General features: G+C 61.3%; 3 protein-coding genes across 3 annotated transcripts; all 3 read right to left on the reverse strand.

Moving 5' to 3' along the window:
• Positions 1-792: 792 nt before the first annotated feature.
• Positions 793-4,632, reverse strand: LOC117310617 (testis-specific Y-encoded protein 1-like). The gene is made up of 6 exons (XM_033850331.2): positions 3,693-4,632; positions 2,479-2,556; positions 2,179-2,290; positions 1,925-2,070; positions 1,740-1,809; positions 793-1,018 (listed from the first exon to the last, which is right to left on the reverse strand). The coding sequence occupies exons 1-6, from the start codon at positions 4,236-4,238 to the stop codon at positions 870-872; spliced, it is 1,101 nt and encodes a 366-aa protein (XP_033706222.1). The 5' UTR covers positions 4,239-4,632; the 3' UTR covers positions 793-869.
• A 4,053-nt stretch (positions 4,633-8,685) lies between these two features.
• LOC117310615 (testis-specific Y-encoded protein 1-like) lies at positions 8,686-14,080 on the reverse strand. The gene is made up of 6 exons (XM_033850329.2): positions 12,813-14,080; positions 11,591-11,668; positions 11,291-11,402; positions 11,037-11,182; positions 10,852-10,921; positions 8,686-10,137 (listed from the first exon to the last, which is right to left on the reverse strand). Exons 1-6 carry the CDS (start codon positions 13,356-13,358, stop codon positions 9,989-9,991), a joined length of 1,101 nt encoding a protein of 366 aa, XP_033706220.1. The 5' UTR covers positions 13,359-14,080; the 3' UTR covers positions 8,686-9,988.
• A 4,958-nt stretch (positions 14,081-19,038) lies between these two features.
• Positions 19,039-22,495, reverse strand: LOC117310645 (testis-specific Y-encoded protein 1-like). Its single transcript, XM_033850350.1, has 6 exons — positions 21,950-22,495; positions 20,730-20,807; positions 20,425-20,536; positions 20,171-20,316; positions 19,986-20,055; positions 19,039-19,264 (listed from the first exon to the last, which is right to left on the reverse strand). Exons 1-6 carry the CDS (start codon positions 22,493-22,495, stop codon positions 19,116-19,118), a joined length of 1,101 nt encoding a protein of 366 aa, XP_033706241.1. The 3' UTR covers positions 19,039-19,115.
• Between the last annotated feature and the right edge of the window lie 215 nt (positions 22,496-22,710).

Raw genomic sequence — 22,710 nt, forward strand, 5'->3', positions numbered from 1 at the left:
GCCCCTCTGCCTGTTGCATGCAGGGATGAGAGCCCAGGAAAAGGGAGGGATTCACGGGCGGCCTTTTGCTCACGAGGGAACGGGGCTTCTCTCTGGCAGTTCCTCTCTTCCCCAGTCAGCAGAGCCTGGAAGCCAGCAAGCCGTCTGCTGCGCCCGCAGGCATTGCTCTCTGTCACTGTCCCAGGGTCCCTGCATGCAAACAGCCCGGCCCCCTTCCTTGTCTGCTCGCTCACTCGCCCGCACGCTCACACTCACCCACGCCGCCACCGGGGCACACAGCGACACGTCACACCGGCGTCTGCCTCACGCGTCCTTGGAACGCTGCCCCGCGGGGCGGGCTGCTAGTGCCCGCAAGGATCCCACGCTCCCACCCTGTGTGCTCAACGGTCAGCCTGAGCTTAAGGAGTCACCTGCCTCGCGTCGTGCCAGTGTGCGCCAGACGTCCTGGACGGAGGCTGCTGGCTCAGGCACGGGCCCTAGGCGGCACCAGGCCATTAGGCCCCTGCAGGCCAGGGCCCTTCCCTGTCTCCTTGCCCTGCCTGCGGAGCAAGTCTCCAGTTCAGCAGGCTCTCTTTCTTTGCCTCCTCCTCCTTCCAGTCCCTGCCCTGTGAGGAAGGCCCTGGGCCTCTCCGGAATCCCACATCGTCCTGCCCTCCCCACGTCCTCCACTTCCCCAGGCCCGCCATCTCGCCCACAGACAGGGAGGTCCGCAGGCACGGGCTAAGAAGCCCCACACCACTTGATTCACTCGTGAATACTCCACAAACCCCCGTACCTATACACACACACCAAGACAGGAGCACTTGTGAGCGTGTTTATGTCTCTCTGGGCGTCATTCCCAGCACGTGGGGCCCCGCTCTCTGGAACCTTCATTGGCCATCCTTTCCTCGTTTCTCCCGTGGGCACCCGAACCGCGTAGGTAGACACCTCCACCCGTCTCCCACATCTGTAGACGCCTCCTGACTCTGGTGCTCTTTGGCCAACCTCTGAGGCTCCCCCGGTGCCTTCATCTCTGGGTCTGGAGTGCGCCCGACACACAGACACGTACACACACACAGGAGCACAGGGACGGGAACACAAACGGGGCACAAGGCGTCTCAGCAGGGGACACTGGCTGTGTCCAGCAATATGAGACATGGCGTTGGTGGGCGGTAGGCCCGGCCCTTTTGTGGTCCCTTGCCACTTCCTGCCCCAGGTCCTCAATATTGTCCCCAGCTAGCCTTGTGCCGTTTCCGGGACTGTCTGTGTGGTGGTGCTGGGAGGCTCAGGGATGGACGTGAAAATTCAAAGAAGACTCGGAAAGTCAGCAAAGAGGCGGGAGGAGACTCGGAATGAAGCTCCTCGGCATCTGTAGGCCTTTGCCAGGAGGGAGGGGCCAGAGGGAGGGGCCCAGGTGATCCCCAGCTGAGGGCAGGCTGAAGCCAGGGACTGATGATTCACACACAGGTGCCTGCTTAAGGAGGTGCTTGCCTCTTTCATAGACACCTGGGGCACTCACCCTGAAAGTTTAGCTGGTTAGAGTCCTGCTACTCCGTGTGCCCTACAGTCCTCCCGGCTCCATTCTCACCCTGTCACCCGCCGCCAAGGCCGGGGTGACCTGAAACCCAGCTCCGCCCACAGTGTGCTCTCAGCCTGAGCTTTCCCATTTGGGAAAAGGGAGAGCCCCAGTGTACCCGGACCACACTCATTTCAGCGCCCAGCCCCTGGGCTCCTTAACCACCTGTCCTCGTCTCAGTTACCTGTCCCCGTGGGGCCTTCCTCCCTCGGGTAGTAGCGCAGAGGATTGGGCCACAGGTCCTCGCCGATGATCTGGTAGGGGAAAGGGGCCAGGTCGGGACAGGGCAGGCCAGGCCCACGTCCCTCCCCCCAAGCAGCCGGGGGACTCCAGCGTCACCACCGCTGAGGGGGACCAGAGGCACCCCACCTCAGCAATCTTGTTAGACCCTGGGCAGTTGTGGTCAGACAACCAGTTGAGGAAGTGAAGGCCGGTGGGGTCCTGCCTGTGGCTGGGAGCTCCCCGTTCATAATCCCAGAACCAATAGATGCTAGTGGAACGAGACGCCCTGTATCCTGGAGGAAGACAGGGGAGACAGGAAAGGATCACAGTCACGGTGGCCCAGCATCCACGCCCTTCCCCAGCCTCCCCTCACCCCGCAGCCCCGCGGGAGCCCCTCCTACCAGCGATGCTAAGGTGATACTCCTTAAGGATCACGTCATTCCAGAAGTAGGGGTTGGGTCGAAAGAAAAACTTCAACTTGCAGTGGTGCCTCGGATGGCCCAGTTCCTTCACCTGCCACGCCCAAGAGGAGAAGAAGGGCAGGAGCTCTTCTAGGGGTCCTGAGCTTGCCTGCTTGGCAGCCACGAACCATTTTCCCTTCCCTTCTCCTGCTGCTTACACCCAACCTTTAAGGACAACCCCGCCCCCTCCCTACTGGCCACCTGCCTCCACCCACGACGCCCCAGTCTCTCCAGACTGACCTCCAAATTGATCATGTAGCTAAGCAGGTCTTCATCTTGGTCACTGATCACGGCCGAAATCTGGGGGTGGTTCATTATCTGCTTTAGGTCAAGGAGGCTTCACATGCCACACCTCAGGGAAGGAAGAGCTACAAGCCGCAGAACCAGTCCCCAGACCCGCCAGAGGAAGAGACTGCAGCAGCAGATCTGCCAGATCCGTAAGCGCTAACGCCCATCCGGCCCTCAAAGACATCCTCGGCCCCTGCCCTGCCATCAGACGTGCTCTTGCCTGTGGCTGCCTTGGGGTCCAGTGCACCCACCCGGGGAGGGCCTGTTTCCTGAACGAACCTGATCTCTACCTGACCTGTGTGTGCTGGGTGCCGGCATGTCACTCCGTAAGCGGTCTAGATGTGCTGTCGCTGCCTCATGCCTTCTCTTACGCCGTGTGTGCATGGGCTTGTGGGTGTTTGTGTGAGTGCCTGTGTGTGTGTGTGTGTGTGTGAGTACGTGCACGTGTGTGTGTGTTCAAAGACGAAGCCTTGGGCCTTTGCCCTGTTTCCTGTCTTCAGAAGGGCCTGCGTGGGTGTGTCTGGAGCTCTGCAGGACTCACAGGGTCCACGGGGAGGTCAGGGGCGTGCCTGCGCCTGTGTGTCTTCCACAGACTCGAGTGTGCTGGTGAAAGGCCTGGGGAGGTAAGGATTCTTGCCGGCCCAAGAGCGTGTCCGGGGTCCTGGTGTCCGGCCAAGGACAGCTGCCCCTTACAACTTCACCCTGTGTGCAGGCAGGACCTTGTGCTTTTGCACTGAGGCAGCTGGAACAACTACACGGGCTCTGACTGACCAGGACGGGTATTGGGACTTCCGCTTGTCTCCTGCCAGTTCCCCGGGATAATGCACACTTCCAGTAACTGCTCTGTGTGAGGGGTGCTCGGGGCTATTCCCAATTGTGACCTTGCCACGGGCTCTTCCCTCCACCCTGGGGAAGTACTGCTGTGCACGCTGCAGGCCAAGACCATTCACCCAAAGTTTTCGCTCAGACACCTACAGCTGTGGCCTCCCTCTGTTCCTGCTGCCTCTTTGGAGCCACTCATGCCCTCCTGTACCCACATTCCTCAGTGCTCTTGGCCTGCACCTGCGCCCACCGCTCCCCCTCCCCCACCCCACCCTCACCCCCGCCGCTCCTACTCCTGCTCCTCCTTCACCGCAGCCAACCCCAAGGGGCCTCTGTAAGGATACGGCTCTGGTCCAGAAGCCAGGGATGCCCTGAATGATGGCGCTTCTGCCATCCAAGTGAGACTCCCGCCGCTGACAGATCCTGCGCTTGAGCCGAGAGTAGGTCCTGCTGGCTTGGGTATTCAGAGTGCTTAGCTCTAACTGCAGGGCCTGCAGCGCCTCCAGCGGGGACCCGGTGATCGTGGGTCGAGGCCCTGGCTCTTCCTGCCCCTGCTCCTGGGGCTCCTCCTCCGGCTCTTCCGCCACCACCTGCTTCCGCTCTTCCTGCTCTTCCTGCTGCTGCTCCTCCGCCACCACCTCAACCTCATCCATCATGTCCTCCACAGGCAGCCAAAACACCTCCCCGATACGCGCCACCTCTCCCTCCAACAGGGCCGGGCATTGCTGCACCACCTCCCCGCTAAAGATGGCGGCCTCCTCGCCCCCACCATCAACTAGTGCCAGCACCCTACCCACCTCCCGCACCACACCTGGGGACCCGCGGGCCCCTGCTTCCTGAGGACCCCCTCCCACACCTAGAATGACCCCGGGTCCCGCCTCACTGCCCATGCGGACCTGGCTCTGAGCTGGGGCAGCGGCGAAGGTGCGGCAGCTGGAAGCTCAGCACGAGGGCCGAGCACCGCGCAGGCCTAGCGACTAGAATCACGCTTCACTGCGGACTGAACCGTTCCCTGGAGCCTCTGCGGTGAAGAGCGCTGAAACGCATGCGCAGGAGCATTGGCCGCCAGGCATGCGTGTCCAGGTGGCAGGAAGGAGTTCCAAGCCACGCCCAGGCCGCTCGGCCCCATCACGACCAATCAGGGCGAGGACAGTGGGCGTCACCCTCGGCTGCCTCGCCCCTCGCCCTGTGGAAACAGGCCGGCCTCTGGGATTGCCGGGTCGCCCCAAACACCCGTTCCCCACGCCCGGCTTAGCAGCCCAGGTTCCACAAAGAGCTGGCCTCCAGGGAGGCCTCCGGCCTTGTGTCTGGGGTGCCCTGTGATACCTATGTGGCCTGTGCCAGTTGGAGCCAGGAGTTCCCGCTCCAAAATCAGAAAATCAGAATCTGGTTTGCCTCGGGACCTTTAACCACTGGGAACTCTCAGAAAATGTACAAGGAAATGCATGGTGGCCGAAGTTGCTGGATACTTTTCTTCCAGGGGACATAGAGCCCGAAGCTCTGTGGCATGACAGGGGAGTGTCCGGCAAACCCAGCTCTTTGCTAGACTTGAATTCCTTTGCTCAAGAGCAGAAAAGCCATGCAGTGAAGAGCTCCGTCTGAGTGTCTGTCTGTCTCCCCTCTGTCTTTGTGTGTGTGTGTGTGTGTGTGTGTGTGTGTGAGTGTGTGTGCGTGCACCTTCTTGTTTCTGTATGTATCTGCTCCCTCCCTCTGTGGCCCACTCTCCTGGGATCCCCTCTGGATACTTAAACTCTCCGAGAAATTCTACCTTGCCTGGCACCAAAAGACCTCTCCTCGTCTGTGATTGGCACCCACGGGTTCTCGGACTTTGTGTGACCACACGTTTGCATAGTGCCTTTCAAACGCTTGAGTGGCAGGCAAAAATTGCCTTTCTGCTAGCCAACATAAGGTGACAAGCGTCCCTCCGGGAACGGACATGGACACATGGCACGAGACGAACTTGACTCGGCCATCCTGTCTTTTGAGAGACCGAGAGAGGGACGACAGGCTTTGGTGGCACTGGGGAATGCCAGAAACTTTATTTGGACACGTGCGCACACACTGAGGTGCTGAGGACTGCACCCAGTCGAGGGCCACCACGCACGCATGCATGCCTTCACCACTGCCAACCCGAGGATGTGAATTTTGCCGACCCTAAGGATGCCCTGTGAAAGTGGTTCTGCTCTCGTCCACCTTCCAAATGAGATCACATCCCAGCCCAGCCCTTCGCCCCAGTCTTGTGGGACAGGGGAGCAGGGGTAGAATCCAGCTAAGCCATCACGGCCATACTCCTGAGCCACAAGGGTTGTCAGAACATTAGAGTGATGTCTTAAACCAGCAAAATCAGTGTGAGGCAGTCGGTTATGCCTCGGTGTGGGTCGGTGTGCCAAACCTTACGAAAAAAAGGCCAGGTGTTTCTCAAGGGCCTACACAGGGGTGGGGGGAAAGGTTGCTCGTGCACTGGAGAAGGAGATAAAGGTGGCTGTAGCTGAGATGGGAGTGGGGCTGGAGGGGTGGGGGGTGGGTCTTTCCTCTTCTGGGCCTGGACATCGGGCCCTTTGTGATTCTCGTGTACTTTGCATCCTCCCTGTCCTTCCACAGGTGCTTTCTTCCTCCCTCTAGTCTCAGCCCCTGGTCGAGGGTGCTGGCGTGTGATGCCGCTTACACTTTGCTCCACGGGTGGTATCTCTGGGCTGGATTCCCTGGCTTGGGGGCTTCAACTGGCCCACAGTTTACGTACGTTCTATAAGCTCTTTAAGCTTTTCCACGTCCCCGCGTCCATCCCAACGTCCACGCATGCATGAGAGTAGTCGTGCCTATTCCTGAGCACGCACGTGCACACACGTGCCCCCCCACTACCCCCCCCCCCCCACACGCCACACACGGGCAGGTAGCTATGCAGAACTCTACACGTACTTGTTTCCACGAGAAAGGATTTTGGTCAGCGCCCCCTTGTTTACTGTTCCAGTTGTTTTCTGTCCCCCACCTCCCCTCTGTGGATCTAGCCCACGTGCACATTTAGCTCCACGGGTTGTTCTTGGAACGATTGCCCTGCCTGTGGGACGGTGTGGTTGAAAGTGAGTGCAGTGGGAGGCTTAGTCACGTGCACCTGTGTTCTGTTTCCTCCCGGTTGCCTTGGACAGGGTGACTGTGGGGAGCACGCAGGCTCGATTCCATTCCCCGTGCCCCTGTCTGTGGCACCATACAGGAAGACAAGGTGCTAGGGGCCCAGCCGACTTGGGACACGCTTTCCTCTTCCTGGAGCTCTCAGGTTGGTTCGCGTGTCCCCGGGCCGTCTGCTTAGAGAGGTGCTCCAGGGCTCCCTTTGCTCTGTAGGTGTTTGCCCTCAGCTGGTTTCTCTTTCCCCCTCAGGCAGCTGTGGGAGGCCACTGGGAACCAGGTCGTGGCTACGTGTGTGCTACAATGTCCTGAAGGTGGATGCAGCACTTGGGTGAAGAAATTAGGCTCTGAAGGTGAGGCTGAAAAGATGAGGTGGGCTCCCTTCCCGTCTGCCCTGTTTACTGCTAAACACGCACAGGGCCCCCACCCTGATGGCCACCCTGGGAATCTTGCCTGCCCCGGGGGCCAGCGTCAACCCATCCCTGGTGCAGAAAGCAGCACCCTCTTCATTCGCCGGGAGGCCCTCTGCCCACTCGGGGCCTCACTGACTTCATCAAGGACAAGGCTACCTTTCCGTTCCTCTCGGTAGCTCTGTGTTGGCCGAGCCTACCGCTCGGCTGTAGGTCCGCTGACCCCCTGGTAACGGGTTGGCCAGGTGACACCGAAGAGCCTGACCTAGAAACCAGGGGCCCTGCCAGTGTCACCTGGGGCAGACCTCCTTCAGGTTCTGTGTGATACACAGAGAGAACATGCCCCCAGCGGCACCGGGCAGAGACGTGCCAGGAGAGAAGGGCATAGGGACCGGAGGATGTGATCGCTTTAGACAGGCAGCGAGGCGGGATATCTGACAGAGGGGCTCCTGGCCGCAGTCAGAGAAAAAGACACGAGCTCATGCGCGGAAATGGCAGGGCCCCCAACACGGGCAGGGCCGAGCTTAGAAGCTGCCTCACAAGGGACAAGGACACCAAGACCCTGGCTGACTTCAACACAGAAACCGTCTTCACAGAGATGGAGCCTGCGTGCTCCCTCCTGAGTGGATGAGGGAGATCCCCGCTGGACAAGAAGTCATACGTCTCAGGGCCCCGATAACCCGATATGCCAAGGGACGACGCGGTGAGGGACAGCATGGAGGATGTGGGCCCTCCGCCTTGAACAACAGCTACAGGGGAAGCCCCGCGTGCCGTGCCCCAGCGGGGCTGACAGGTTTCCACCCTCAAAGTCGAGGCTTTGTTCCCCAGGGTGACTCTCAGTGAGGCACATCCACTGGGTTGGACCACGAGGCCCCGGCGGTGGGCACCCGGGGCCACAGCGGGCAGTGTAAGCCTTCCTTCCCCACCGGGGGGTGGCCTGACCATTTCTGCCACATCATGCCTGGGCAGGTGGGCCGCACCTGAACCCAGCCATGGCGCCTTACGCGTGGGTGGCCCAGGTCAAGCTGTGGGAGGACGCTGTCCAACCTTCCCTCTAGCCTTTCATCCTTGCCAGGCCCCTCCCAGCAGCGCTGACCAGGGCAAGAGGGCTCCAGGGACTTGGGCCCGGCTGAGGGTCGGAGGTCCCCCGCTGCCCTGTGTCCCACGTGCAGCCGCAGGGCCACTGCACGTAGTTTCCCTTTGCCTCCACGGTAGGGAACCCTAGGCACCGGAGTGTGGGAGCCACGAGGGAGGCTCCCTTCCAGCTTAAGGATCACGGAGCTGAGGAGGAACAGAGTCCCTGTCTGTGTGTCTGTCTGTCTGCCTGCGGGGACAGCAGCCGGAGCGGGGCAGGCCTTCCTCTCTAGGCCACGGCTGTGTGCCACCCTAGAAGTGTACACCACGGCCCTCAGGGCTTCAGATCCCCAAGGCTGATGCACGGCAGGGCGCAGCCAGTGCAGCTGGGAGGCGAGGACGAGGATTCCTGAAGCTGCCCTGGTGCTGCAACCCTCCTCGGTCTTGAAACAGCTGCGGGGGCAGTGGGCACCCACGTGGTCTCAGGAGTCCAAACAAGCAAAGGAAGGTCAGCGTGGCCGGTACCACAGGGACAGAGGTGCTCCCCTTGGAACCAAAGTGCAGGCAACGGGGAGGGAGCGCGGCGGACCGCGCTCCTCTCTCCCAAGCCCAGCTGCCGCAGAGTCGGTCCCGGACCTCGTGCATTGGGCCAGAGGTGTGCCTGGAAAGCAGCTGTCTGCTCAGGAAGGAGCACTCCCGGTGCCCGCCATCCCTTCCCCTCACCTGCCCCGGGCCACCCCCCATGCCCCACCCCAAAACGGATCCCTGGGCCTCCCGGCCCGAGGTCTGTCTGCTCCAGGGCTTTCTCTTTCCCGAGGCCTGGCGCACAGCAAGCTGAGAGGAGCCTGCCACGTAGCGGGGTCCAGGCCTGCCGAAGGGATGTGCGGATGGAGGCTCCCAGAGGACGAGAACTGCTCACCGGACGGTTTCTTGAGGAGAAGCGTGCTCCTCTTGGGCATTAGTTCCGCTAAGCGTCCCGCCCCCTCCGCTCCCTAGGGCAGGCTCGGATAGAGGATTTTAGCCTCTGGGTAGCAGAGACTGAGTAACAGTTACGTGCTGCCCCTCGGATCGCCGGGGCGGGAAGCAAGGCAGGCGGCACACCTGCGGTTTGGGAAGGCAGGTGGGTGCCCTTCAGCCGCTTCCCCTCAGCCCTCAGCCCTCACCTTTGCCCCTCTGCCTGTTGCATGCAGGGATGAGAGCCCAGGAAAAGGAAGGGATTCACGGGCGGCCTTTTGCTCACGAGGGAACGGGGCTTCTCTCTGGCAGTTCCTCTCTTCCCCAGTCAGCAGAGCCTGGAAGCCAGCAAGCCGTCTGCTGCGCCCGCAGGCATTGCTCTCTGTCACTGTCCCAGGGTCCCTGCATGCAAACAGCCCGGCCCCCTTCCTTGTCTGCTCGCTCACTCGCCCGCACGCTCACACTCACCCACGCCGCCACCGGGGCACACAGCGACACGTCACACCGGCGTCTGCCTCACGCGTCCTTGGAACGCTGCCCCGCGGGGCGGGCTGCTAGTGCCCGCAAGGATCCCACGCTCCCACCCTGTGTGCTCAACGGTCAGCCTGAGCTTAAGGAGTCACCTGCCTCGCGTCGTGCCAGTGTGCGCCAGACGTCCTGGACGGAGGCTGCTGGCTCAGGCACGGGCCCTAGGCGGCACCAGGCCATTAGGCCCCTGCAGGCCAGGGCCCTTCCCTGTCTCCTTGCCCTGCCTGCGGAGCAAGTCTCCAGTTCAGCAGGCTCTCTTTCTTTGCCTCCTCCTCCTTCCAGTCCCTGCCCTGTGAGGAAGGCCCTGGGCCTCTCCGGAATCCCACATCGTCCTGCCCTCCCCACGTCCTCCACTTCCCCAGGCCCGCCATCTCGCCCACAGACAGGGAGGTCCGCAGGCACGGGCTAAGAAGCCCCACACCACTTGATTCACTCGTGAATACTCCACAAACCCCCGTACCTATACACACACACCAAGACAGGAGCACTTGTGAGCGTGTTTATGTCTCTCTGGGCGTCATTCCCGGCACGTGGGGCCCCGCTCTCTGGAACCTTCATTGGCCATCCTTTCCTCGTTTCTCCCGTGGGCACCCGAACCGCGTAGGTAGACACCTCCACCCGTCTCCCACATCTGTAGACGCCTCCTGACTCTGGTGCTCTTTGGCCAACCTCTGAGGCTCCCCCGGTGCCTTCATCTCTGGGTCTGGAGTGCGCCCGACACACAGACACGTACACACACACAGGAGCACAGGGACGGGAACACAAACGGGGCACAAGGCGTCTCAGCAGGGGACACTGGCTGTGTCCAGCAATATGAGACATGGCGTTGGTGGGCGGTAGGCCCGGCCCTTTTGTGGTCCCTTGCCACTTCCTGCCCCAGGTCCTCAATATTGTCCCCAGCTAGCCTTGTGCCGTTTCCGGGACTGTCTGTGTGGTGGTGCTGGGAGGCTCAGGGATGGACGTGAAAATTCAAAGAAGACTCGGAAAGTCAGCAAAGAGGCGGGAGGAGACTCGGAATGAAGCTCCTCGGCATCTGTAGGCCTTTGCCAGGAGGGAGGGGCCAGAGGGAGGGGCCCAGGTGATCCCCAGCTGAGGGCAGGCTGAAGCCAGGGACTGATGATTCACACACAGGTGCCTGCTTAAGGAGGTGCTTGCCTCTTTCATAGACATCTGGGGCACTCACCCTGAACGTTTAGCTGGTTAGAGTCCTGCTACTCCGTGTGCCCTACAGTCCTCCCGGCTCCATTCTCACCCTGTCACCCGCCGCCAAGGCCGGGGTGACCTGAAACCCAGCTCCGCCCACAGTGTGCTCTCAGCCTGAGCTTTCCCATTTGGGAAAAGGGAGAGCCCCAGTGTACCCGGACCACACTCATTTCAACCCCTGGGCTCCTTAACCACCTGTCCTCGTCTCAGTTACCTGTCCCCGTGGGGCCTTCCTCCCTCGGGTAGTAGCGCAGAGGATTGGGCCACAGGTCCTCGCCGATGATCTGGTAGGGGAAAGGGGCCAGGTCGGGACAGGGCAGGCCAGGCCCACGTCCCTCCCCCCAAGCAGCCAGGGGACTCCAGCGTCACCACCGCTGAGGGGGACCAGAGGCACCCCACCTCAGCAATCTTGTTAGACCCTGGGCAGTTGTGGTCAGACAACCAGTTGAGGAAGTGAAGGCCGGTGGGGTCCTGCCTGTGGCTGGGAGCTCCCCGTTCATAATCCCAGAACCAATAGATGCTAGTGGAACGAGACGCCCTGTATCCTGGAGGAAGACAGGGGAGACAGGAAAGGATCACAGTCACGGTGGCCCAGCATCCACGCCCTTCCCCAGCCTCCCCTCACCCCGCAGCCCCGCGGGAGCCCCTCCTACCAGCGATGCTAAGGTGATACTCCTTAAGGATCACATCATTCCAGAAGTAGGGGTTGGGTCGAAAGAAAAACTTCAACTTGCAGTGGTGCCTCGGATGGCCCAGTTCCTTCACCTGCCACGCCCAAGAGGAGAAGAAGGGCAGGAGCTCTTCTAGGGGTCCTGAGCTTGCCTGCTTGGCAGCCACGAACCATTTTCCCTTCCCTTCTCCTGCTGCTTACACCCAACCTTTAAGGACAACCCCGCCCCCTCCCTACTGGCCACCTGCCTCCACCCACGACGCCCCAGTCTCTCCAGACTGACCTCCAAATTGATCATGTAGCTAAGCAGGTCTTCATCTTGGTCACTGATCACGGCCGAAATCTGGGGGTGGTTCATTATCTGCTTTAGGTCAAGGAGGCTTCACATGCCACACCTCAGGGAAGGAAGAGCTACAAGCCGCAGAACCAGTCCCCAGACCCGCCAGAGGAAGAGACTGCAGCAGCAGATCTGCCAGATCCGTAAGCGCTAACGCCCATCCGGCCCTCAAAGACATCCTCGGCCCCTGCCCTGCCATCAGACGTGCTCTTGCCTGTGGCTGCCTTGGGGTCCAGTGCACCCACCCGGGGAGGGCCTGTTTCCTGAACGAACCTGATCTCTACCTGACCTGTGTGTGCTGGGTGCCGGCATGTCACTCCGTAAGCGGTCTAGATGTGCTGTCGCTGCCTCATGCCTTCTCTTACGCCGTGTGTGCATGGGCTTGTGGGTGTTTGTGTGAGTGCCTGTGTGTGTGTGTGTGTGTGTGTGCGTGTGAGTACGTGCACGTGTGTGTGTGTTCAAAGACGAAGCCTTGGGCCTTTGCCCTGTTTCCTGTCTTCAGAAGGGCCTGCGTGGGTGTGTCTGGAGCTCTGCAGGACTCACAGGGTCCACGGGGAGGTCAGGGGCGTGCCTGCGCCTGTGTGTCTTCCACAGACTCGAGTGTGCTGGTGAAAGGCCTGGGGAGGTAAGGATTCTTGCCGGCCCAAGAGCGTGTCCGGGGTCCTGGTGTCCGGCCAAGGACAGCTGCCCCTTACAACTTCACCCTGTGTGCAGGCAGGACCTTGTGCTTTTGCACTGAGGCAGCTGGAACAACTACACGGGCTCTGACTGACCAGGACGGGTATTGGGACTTCCGCTTGTCTCCTGCCAGTTCCCCGGGATAATGCACACTTCCAGTAACTGCTCTGTGTGAGGGGTGCTCGGGGCTATTCCCAATTGTGACCTTGCCACGGGCTCTTCCCTCCACCCTGGGGAAGTACTGCTGTGCACGCTGCAGGCCAAGACCATTCACCCAAAGTTTTCGCTCAGACACCTACAGCTGTGGCCTCCCTCTGTTCCTGCTGCCTCTTTGGAGCCACTCATGCCCTCCTGTACCCACATTCCTCAGTGCTCTTGGCCTGCACCTGCGCCCACCGCTCCCCCTCCCCCACCCCACCCTCACCCCCGCCGCTCCTACTCCTGCTCCTCCTTCACCGCAGCCAACCCCAAGGGGCCTCTGTAAGGATACGGCTCTGGTCCAGAAGCCAGGGATGCCCTGAATGATGGCGCTTCTGCCATCCAAGTGAGACTCCCGCCGCTGACAGATCCTGCGCTTGAGCCGAGAGTAGGTCCTGCTGGCTTGGGTATTCAGAGTGCTTAGCTCTAACTGCAGGGCCTGCAGCGCCTCCAGCGGGGACCCGGTGATCGTGGGTCGAGGCCCTGGCTCTTCCTGCCCCTGCTCCTGGGGCTCCTCCTCCGGCTCTTCCGCCACCACCTGCTTCCGCTCTTCCTGCTCTTCCTGCTGCTGCTCCTCCGCCACCACCTCAACCTCATCCATCATGTCCTCCACAGGCAGCCAAAACACCTCCCCGATACGCGCCACCTCTCCCTCCAACAGGGCCGGGCATTGCTGCACCACCTCCCCGCTAAAGATGGCGGCCTCCTCGCCCCCACCATCAACTAGTGCCAGCACCCTACCCACCTCCCGCACCACACCTGGGGACCCGCGGGCCCCTGCTTCCTGAGGACCCCCTCCCACACCTAGAATGACCCCGGGTCCCGCCTCACTGCCCATGCGGACCTGGCTCTGAGCTGGGGCAGCGGCGAAGGTGCGGCAGCTGGAAGCTCAGCACGAGGGCCGAGCACCGCGCAGGCCTAGCGACTAGAATCACGCTTCACTGCGGACTGAACCGTTCCCTGGAGCCTCTGCGGTGAAGAGCGCTGAAACGCATGCGCAGGAGCATTGGCCGCCAGGCATGCGTGTCCAGGTGGCAGGAAGGAGTTCCAAGCCACGCCCAGGCCGCTCGGCCCCATCACGACCAATCAGGGCGAGGACAGTGGGCGTCACCCTCGGCTGCCTCGCCCCTCGCCCTGTGGAAACAGGCCGGCCTCTGGGATTGCCGGGTCGCCCCAAACACCCGTTCCCCACGCCCGGCTTAGCAGCCCAGGTTCCACAAAGAGCTGGCTTCCAGGGAGGCCTCCGGCCTTGTGTCTGGGGTGCCCTGTGATACCTATGTGGCCTGTGCCAGTTGGAGCCAGGAGTTCCCGCTCCAAAATCAGAAAATCAGAATCCAGTTTGCCTCGGGACCTTTAACCACTGGGAACTCTCAGAAAATGTACAAGGAAATGCATGGTGGCCGAAGTTGCTGGATACTTTTCTTCCAGGGGACATAGAGCCCGAAGCTCTGTGGCATGACAGGGGAGTGTCCGGCAAACCCAGCTCTTTGCTAGACTTGAATTCCTTTGCTCAAGAGCAGAAAAGCCATGCAGTGAAGAGCTCCGTCTGAGTGTCTGTCTGTCTCCCCTCTGTCTTTGTGTGTGTGTGTGTGTGTGTGTGTGTGTGTGTGTGTGAGTGTGTGTGCGTGCACCTTCTTGTTTCTGTATGTATCTGCTCCCTCCCTCTGTGGCCCACTCTCCTGGGATCCCCTCTGGATACTTAAACTCTCCGAGAAATTCTACCTTGCCTGGCACCAAAAGACCTCTCCTCGTCTGTGATTGGCACCCACGGGTTCTCGGACTTTGTGTGACCACACGTTTGCATAGTGCCTTTCAAACGCTCGAGTGGCAGGCAGAAATTGCCTTTCTGCTAGCCAACATAAGGTGACAAGCGTCCCTCCGGGAACGGACATGGACACATGGCACGAGACGAACTTGACTCGGCCATCCTGTCTTTTGAGAGACCGAGAGAGGGACGACAGGCTTTGGTGGCACTGGGGCATGCCAGAAACTTTATTTGGACACGTGCGCACACACTGAGGTGCTGAGGACTGCACCCAGTCGAGGGCCACCACGCACGCATGCATGCCTTCACCACTGCCAACCCGAGGATGTGAATTTTGCCGACCCTAAGGATGCCCTGTGAAAGTGGTTCTGCTCTCGTCCACCTTCCAAATGAGATCACATCCCAGCCCAGCCCTTCGCCCCAGTCTTGTGGGACAGGGGAGCAGGGGTAGAATCCAGCTAAGCCATCACGGCCATACTCCTGAGCCACAAGGGTTGTCAGAACATTAGAGTGATGTCTTAAACCAGCAAAATCAGTGTGAGGCAGTCGGTTATGCCTCGGTGTGGGTCGGTGTGCCAAACCTTACGAAAAAAAGGCCAGGTGTTTCTCAAGGGCCTACACAGGGGTGGGGGGAAAGGTTGCTCGTGCACTGGAGAAGGAGATAAAGGTGGCTGTAGCTGAGATGGGAGTGGGGCTGGAGGGGTGGGGGGTGGGTCTTTCCTCTTCTGGGCCTGGACATCGGGCCCTTTGTGATTCTCGTGTACTTTGCATCCTCCCTGTCCTTCCACAGGTGCTTTCTTCCTCCCTCTAGTCTCAGCCCCTGGTCGAGGGTGCTGGCGTGTGATGCCGCTTACACTTTGCTCCACGGGTGGTATCTCTGGGCTGGATTCCCTGGCTTGGGGGCTTCAACTGGCCCACAGTTTACGTACGTTCTATAAGCTCTTTAAGCTTTTCCACGTCCCCGCGTCCATCCCAACGTCCACGCATGCATGAGAGTAGTCGTGCCTATTCCTGAGCACGCACGTGCACACACGTGCCCCCCCACTACCCCCCCCCCCCACACACGCCACACACGGGCAGGTAGCTATGCAGAACTCTACACGTACTTGTTTCCACGAGAAAGGATTTTGGTCAGCGCCCCCTTGTTTACTGTTCCAGTTGTTTTCTGTCCCCCACCTCCCCTCTGTGGATCTAGCCCACGTGCACATTTAGCTCCACGGGTTGTTCTTGGAACGATTGCCCTGCCTGTGGGACGGTGTGGTTGAAAGTGAGTGCAGTGGGAGGCTTAGTCACGTGCACCTGTGTTCTGTTTCCTCCCGGTTGCCTTGGACAGGGTGACTGTGGGGAGCACGCAGGCTCGATTCCATTCCCCGTGCCCCTGTCTGTGGCACCATACAGGAAGACAAGGTGCTAGGGGCCCAGCCGACTTGGGACACGCTTTCCTCTTCCTGGAGCTCTCAGGTTGGTTCGCGTGTCCCCGGGCCGTCTGCTTAGAGAGGTGCTCCAGGGCTCCCTTTGCTCTGTAGGTGTTTGCCCTCAGCTGGTTTCTCTTTCCCCCTCAGGCAGCTGTGGGAGGCCACTGGGAACCAGGTCGTGGCTACGTGTGTGCTACAATGTCCTGAAGGTGGATGCAGCACTTGGGTGAAGAAATTAGGCTCTGAAGGTGAGGCTGAAAAGATGAGGTGGGCTCCCTTCCCGTCTGCCCTGTTTACTGCTAAACACGCACAGGGCCCCCACCCTGATGGCCACCCTGGGAATCTTGCCTGCCCCGGGGGCCAGCGTCAACCCGTCCCTGGTGCAGAAAGCAGCACCCTCTTCATTCGCCGGGAGGCCCTCTGCCCACTCGGGGCCTCACTGACTTCATCAAGGACAAGGCTACCTTTCCGTTCCTCTCGGTAGCTCTGTGTTGGCCGAGCCTACCGCTCGGCTGTAGGTCCGCTGACCCCCTGGTAACGGGTTGGCCAGGTGACACCGAAGAGCCTGACCTAGAAACCAGGGGCCCTGCCAGTGTCACCTGGGGCAGACCTCCTTCAGGTTCTGTGTGATACACAGAGAGAACGTGCCCCCAGCGGCACCGGGCAGAGACGTGCCAGGAGAGAAGGGCATAGGGACCGGAGGATGTGATCGCTTTAGACAGGCAGCGAGGCGGGATATCTGACAGAGGGGCTCCTGGCCGCAGTCAGAGAAAGAGACACGAGCTCATGCGCGGAAATGGCAGGGCCCCCAACACGGGCAGGGCCGAGCTTAGAAGCTGCCTCACAAGGGACAAGGACACCAAGACCCTGGCTGACTTCAACACAGAAACCGTCTTCACAGAGATGGAGCCTGCGTGCTCCCTCCTGAGTGGATGAGGGAGATCCCCGCTGGACAAGAAGTCATACGTCTCAGGGCCCCGATAACCCGATATGCCAAGGGACGACGCGGTGAGGGACAGCATGGAGGATGTGGGCCCTCCGCCTTGAACAACAGCTACAGGGGAAGCCCCGCGTGCCGTGCCCCAGCGGGGCTGACAGGTTTCCACCCTCAAAGTCGAGGCTTTGTTCCCCAGGGTGACTCTCAGTGAGGCACATCCACTGGGTTGGACCACGAGGCCCCGGCGGTGGGCACCCGGGGCCACAGCGGGCAGTGTAAGCCTTCCTTCCCCACCGGGGGGTGGCCTGACCATTTCTGTCACATCGTGCCTGGGCAGGTGGGCCGCACCTGAACCCAGCCATGGCGCCTTACGCGTGGGTGGCCCAGGTCAAGCTGTGGGAGGACGCTGTCCAACCTTCCCTCTAGCCTTTCATCCTTGCCAGGCCCCTCCCAGCAGCGCTGACCAGGGCAAGAGGGCTCCAGGGACTTGGGCCCGGCTGAGGGTCGGAGGTCCCCCGCTGCCCTGTGTCCCACGTGCAGCCGCAGGGCCACTGCACGTAGTTTCCCTTTGCCTCCACGGTAGGGAACCCTAGGCACCGGAGTGTGGGAGCCACGAGGGAGGCTCCCTTCCAGCTTAAGGATCACGGAGCTGAGGAGGAACAGAGTCCCTGTCTGTGTGTCTGTCTGTCTGCCTGCGGGGACAGCAGCCGGAGCGGGGCAGGCCTTCCTCTCTAGGCCACGGCTGTGTGCCACCCTAGAAGTGTACACCACGGCCCTCAGGGCTTCAGATCCCCAAGGCTGATGCACGGCAGGGCGCAGCCAGTGCAGCTGGGAGGCGAGGACGAGGATTCCTGAAGCTGCCCTGGTGCTGCAACCCTCCTCGGTCTTGAAACAGCTGCGGGGGCAGTGGGCACCCACGTGGTCTCAGGAGTCCAAACAAGCAAAGGAAGGTCAGCGTGGCCGGTACCACAGGGACAGAGGTGCTCCCCTTGGAACCAAAGTGCAGGCAACGGGGAGGGAGCGCGGCGGACCGCGCTCCTCTCTCCCAAGCCCAGCTGCCGCAGAGTCGGTCCCGGACCTCGTGCATTGGGCCAGAGGTGTGCCTGGAAAGCAGCTGTCTGCTCAGGAAGGAGCACTCCCGGTGCCCGCCATCCCTTCCCCTCACCTGCCCCGGGCCACCCCCCATGCCCCACCCCAAAACGGATCCCTGGGCCTCCCGGCCCGAGGTCTGTCTGCTCCAGGGCTTTCTCTTTCCCGAGGCCTGGCGCACAGCAAGCTGAGAGGAGCCTGCCACGTAGCGGGGTCCAGGCCTGCCGAAGGGATGTGCGGATGGAGGCTCCCAGAGGACGAGAACTGCTCACCGGACGGTTTCTTGAGGAGAAGCGTGCTCCTCTTGGGCATTAGTTCCGCTAAGCGTCCCGCCCCCTCCGCTCCCTAGGGCAGGCTCGGATAGAGGATTTTAGCCTCTGGGTAGCAGAGACTGAGTAACAGTTACGTGCTGCCCCTCGGATCGCCGGGGCGGGAAGCAAGGCAGGCGGCACACCTGCGGTTTGGGAAGGCAGGTGGGTGCCCTTCAGCCGCTTCCCCTCAGCCCTCAGCCCTCACCTTTGCCCCTCTGCCTGTTGCATGCAGGGATGAGAGCCCAGGAAAAGGAAGGGATTCACGGGCGGCCTTTTGCTCACGAGGGAACGGGGCTTCTCTCTGGCAGTTCCTCTCTTCCCCAGTCAGCAGAGCCTGGAAGCCAGCAAGCCGTCTGCTGCGCCCGCAGGCATTGCTCTCTGTCACTGTCCCAGGGTCCCTGCATGCAAACAGCCCGGCCCCCTTCCTTGTCTGCTCGCTCACTCGCCCGCACGCTCACACTCACCCACGCCGCCACCGGGGCACACAGCGACACGTCACACCGGCGTCTGCCTCACGCGTCCTTGGAACGCTGCCCCGCGGGGCGGGCTGCTAGTGCCCGCAAGGATCCCACGCTCCCACCCTGTGTGCTCAACGGTCAGCCTGAGCTTAAGGAGTCACCTGCCTCGCGTCGTGCCAGTGTGCGCCAGACGTCCTGGACGGAGGCTGCTGGCTCAGGCACGGGCCCTAGGCGGCACCAGGCCATTAGGCCCCTGCAGGCCAGGGCCCTTCCCTGTCTCCTTGCCCTGCCTGCGGAGCAAGTCTCCAGTTCAGCAGGCTCTCTTTCTTTGCCTCCTCCTCCTTCCAGTCCCTGCCCTGTGAGGAAGGCCCTGGGCCTCTCCGGAATCCCACATCGTCCTGCCCTCCCCACGTCCTCCACTTCCCCAGGCCCGCCATCTCGCCCACAGACAGGGAGGTCCGCAGGCACGGGCTAAGAAGCCCCACACCACTTGATTCACTCGTGAATACTCCACAAACCCCCGTACCTATACACACACACCAAGACAGGAGCACTTGTGAGCGTGTTTATGTCTCTCTGGGCGTCATTCCCAGCACGTGGGGCCCCGCTCTCTGGAACCTTCATTGGCCATCCTTTCCTCGTTTCTCCCGTGGGCACCCGAACCGCGTAGGTAGACACCTCCACCCGTCTCCCACATCTGTAGACGCCTCCTGACTCTGGTGCTCTTTGGCCAACCTCTGAGGCTCCCCCGGTGCCTTCATCTCTGGGTCTGGAGTGCGCCCGACACACAGACACGTACACACACACAGGAGCACAGGGACGGGAACACAAACGGGGCACAAGGCGTCTCAGCAGGGGACACTGGCTGTGTCCAGCAATATGAGACATGGCGTTGGTGGGCGGTAGGCCCGGCCCTTTTGTGGTCCCTTGCCACTTCCTGCCCCAGGTCCTCAATATTGTCCCCAGCTAGCCTTGTGCCGTTTCCGGGACTGTCTGTGTGGTGGTGCTGGGAGGCTCAGGGATGGACGTGAAAATTCAAAGAAGACTCGGAAAGTCAGCAAAGAGGCGGGAGGAGACTCGGAATGAAGCTCCTCGGCATCTGTAGGCCTTTGCCAGGAGGGAGGGGCCAGAGGGAGGGGCCCAGGTGATCCCCAGCTGAGGGCAGGCTGAAGCCAGGGACTGATGATTCACACACAGGTGCCTGCTTAAGGAGGTGCTTGCCTCTTTCATAGACACCTGGGGCACTCACCCTGAAAGTTTAGCTGGTTAGAGTCCTGCTACTCCGTGTGCCCTACAGTCCTCCCGGCTCCATTCTCACCCTGTCACCCGCCGCCAAGGCCGGGGTGACCTGAAACCCAGCTCCGCCCACAGTGTGCTCTCAGCCTGAGCTTTCCCATTTGGGAAAAGGGAGAGCCCCAGTGTACCCGGACCACACTCATTTCAGCGCCCAGCCCCTGGGCTCCTTAACCACCTGTCCTCGTCTCAGTTACCTGTCCCCGTGGGGCCTTCCTCCCTCGGGTAGTAGCGCAGAGGATTGGGCCACAGGTCCTCGCCGATGATCTGGTAGGGGAAAGGGGCCAGGTCGGGACAGGGCAGGCCAGGCCCACGTCCCTCCCCCCAAGCAGCCGGGGGACTCCAGCGTCACCACCGCTGAGGGGGACCAGAGGCACCCCACCTCAGCAATCTTGTTAGACCCTGGGCAGTTGTGGTCAGACAACCAGTTGAGGAAGTGAAGGCCGGTGGGGTCCTGCCTGTGGCTGGGAGCTCCCCGTTCATAATCCCAGAACCAATAGATGCTAGTGGAACGAGACGCCCTGTATCCTGGAGGAAGACAGGGGAGACAGGAAAGGATCACAGTCACGGTGGCCCAGCATCCACGCCCTTCCCCAGCCTCCCCTCACCCCGCAGCCCCGCGGGAGCCCCTCCTACCAGCGATGCTAAGGTGATACTCCTTAAGGATCACGTCATTCCAGAAGTAGGGGTTGGGTCGAAAGAAAAACTTCAACTTGCAGTGGTGCCTCGGATGGCCCAGTTCCTTCACCTGCCACGCCCAAGAGGAGAAGAAGGGCAGGAGCTCTTCTAGGGGTCCTGAGCTTGCCTGCTTGGCAGCCACGAACCATTTTCCCTTCCCTTCCCTTCTCCTGCTGCTTACACCCAACCTTTAAGGACAACCCCGCCCCCTCCCTACTGGCCACCTGCCTCCACCCACGACGCCCCAGTCTCTCCAGACTGACCTCCAAATTGATCATGTAGCTAAGCAGGTCTTCATCTTGGTCACTGATCACGGCCGAAATCTGGGGGTGGTTCATTATCTGCTTTAGGTCAAGGAGGCTTCACATGCCACACCTCAGGGAAGGAAGAGCTACAAGCCGCAGAACCAGTCCCCAGACCCGCCAGAGGAAGAGACTGCAGCAGCAGATCTGCCAGATCCGTAAGCGCTAACGCCCATCCGGCCCTCAAAGACATCCTCGGCCCCTGCCCTGCCATCAGACGTGCTCTTGCCTGTGGCTGCCTTGGGGTCCAGTGCACCCACCCGGGGAGGGCCTGTTTCCTGAACGAACCTGATCTCTACCTGACCTGTGTGTGCTGGGTGCCGGCATGTCACTCCGTAAGCGGTCTAGATGTGCTGTCGCTGCCTCATGCCTTCTCTTACGCCGTGTGTGCATGGGCTTGTGGGTGTTTGTGTGAGTGCCTGTGTGTGTGTGTGTGTGTGTGTGTGTGAGTACGTGCACGTGTGTGTGTGTTCAAAGACGAAGCCTTGGGCCTTTGCCCTGTTTCCTGTCTTCAGAAGGGCCTGCGTGGGTGTGTCTGGAGCTCTGCAGGACTCACAGGGTCCACGGGGAGGTCAGGGGCGTGCCTGCGCCTGTGTGTCTTCCACAGACTCGAGTGTGCTGGTGAAAGGCCTGGGGAGGTAAGGATTCTTGCCGGCCCAAGAGCGTGTCCGGGGTCCTGGTGTCCGGCCAAGGACAGCTGCCCCTTACAACTTCACCCTGTGTGCAGGCAGGACCTTGTGCTTTTGCACTGAGGCAGCTGGAACAACTACACGGGCTCTGACTGACCAGGACGGGTATTGGGACTTCCGCTTGTCTCCTGCCAGTTCCCCGGGATAATGCACACTTCCAGTAACTGCTCCGTGTGAGGGGTGCTCGGGGCTATTCCCAATTGTGACCTTGCCACGGGCTCTTCCCTCCACCCTGGGGAAGTACTGCTGTGCACGCTGCAGGCCAAGACCATTCACCCAAAGTTTTCGCTCAGACACCTACAGCTGTGGCCTCCCTCTGTTCCTGCTGCCTCTTTGGAGCCACTCATGCCCTCCTGTACCCACATTCCTCAGTGCTCTTGGCCTGCACCTGCGCCCACCGCTCCCCCTCCCCCACCCCACCCTCACCCCCGCCGCTCCTACTCCTGCTCCTCCTTCACCGCAGCCAACCCCAAGGGGCCTCTGTAAGGATACGGCTCTGGTCCAGAAGCCAGGGATGCCCTGAATGATGGCGCTTCTGCCATCCAAGTGAGACTCCCGCCGCTGACAGATCCTGCGCTTGAGCCGAGAGTAGGTCCTGCTGGCTTGGGTATTCAGAGTGCTTAGCTCTAACTGCAGGGCCTGCAGCGCCTCCAGCGGGGACCCGGTGATCGTGGGTCGAGGCCCTGGCTCTTCCTGCCCCTGCTCCTGGGGCTCCTCCTCCGGCTCTTCCGCCACCACCTGCTTCCGCTCTTCCTGCTCTTCCTGCTGCTGCTCCTCCACCACCACCTCAACCTCATCCATCATGTCCTCCACAGGCAGCCAAAACACCTCCCCGATACGCGCCACCTCTCCCTCCAACAGGGCCGGGCATTGCTGCACCACCTCCCCGCTAAAGATGGCGGCCTCCTCGCCCCCACCATCAACTAGTGCCAGCACCCTACCCACCTCCCGCACCACACCTGGGGACCCGCGGGCCCCTGCTTCCTGAGGACCCCCTCCCACACCTAGAATGACCCCGGGTCCCGCCTCACTGCCCATGCGGACCTGGCTCTGAGCTGGGGCAGCGGCGAAGGTGCGGCAGCTGGAAGCTCAGCACGAGGGCCGAGCACCGCGCAGGCCTAGCGACTAGAATCACGCTTCACTGCGGACTGAACCGTTCCCTGGAGCCTCTGCGGTGAAGAGCGCTGAAACGCATGCGCAGGAGCATTGGCCGCCAGGCATGCGTGTCCAGGTGGCAGGAAGGAGTTCCAAGC

This window comes from Tursiops truncatus, assembly GCF_011762595.2.
Source record: "Tursiops truncatus isolate mTurTru1 chromosome Y unlocalized genomic scaffold, mTurTru1.mat.Y SUPER_Y_unloc_1, whole genome shotgun sequence".
NCBI classification, from domain to species: domain Eukaryota; kingdom Metazoa; phylum Chordata; class Mammalia; order Artiodactyla; family Delphinidae; genus Tursiops; species Tursiops truncatus.

Coding starts and splice junctions, on each gene's coding strand:
- LOC117310617 (XM_033850331.2), bottom strand. CDS start 4,238: ATGGGCAGTGAGGCGGGACCCGGGGTCATTCTAGGTGTGGGAGGGGGT. Junction 2,291..2,478: donor GCTACATGATCAATTTGGAG/GTCAGTCTGGAG, acceptor TGGGCGTGGCAG/GTGAAGGAACTGGGCCATCC. Junction 2,071..2,178: donor GTATCACCTTAGCATCGCTG/GTAGGAGGGGCT, acceptor GTCTTCCTCCAG/GATACAGGGCGTCTCGTTCC.
- LOC117310615 (XM_033850329.2), bottom strand. CDS start 13,358: ATGGGCAGTGAGGCGGGACCCGGGGTCATTCTAGGTGTGGGAGGGGGT. Junction 11,183..11,290: donor GTATCACCTTAGCATCGCTG/GTAGGAGGGGCT, acceptor GTCTTCCTCCAG/GATACAGGGCGTCTCGTTCC. Junction 10,922..11,036: donor GGTCTAACAAGATTGCTGAG/GTGGGGTGCCTC, acceptor TTCCCCTACCAG/ATCATCGGCGAGGACCTGTG.
- LOC117310645 (XM_033850350.1), bottom strand. CDS start 22,495: ATGGGCAGTGAGGCGGGACCCGGGGTCATTCTAGGTGTGGGAGGGGGT. Junction 20,537..20,729: donor GCTACATGATCAATTTGGAG/GTCAGTCTGGAG, acceptor TGGGCGTGGCAG/GTGAAGGAACTGGGCCATCC. Junction 19,265..19,985: donor GGAAGGCCCCACGGGGACAG/GTAACTGAGACG, acceptor GGCGCACTCCAG/ACCCAGAGATGAAGGCACCG.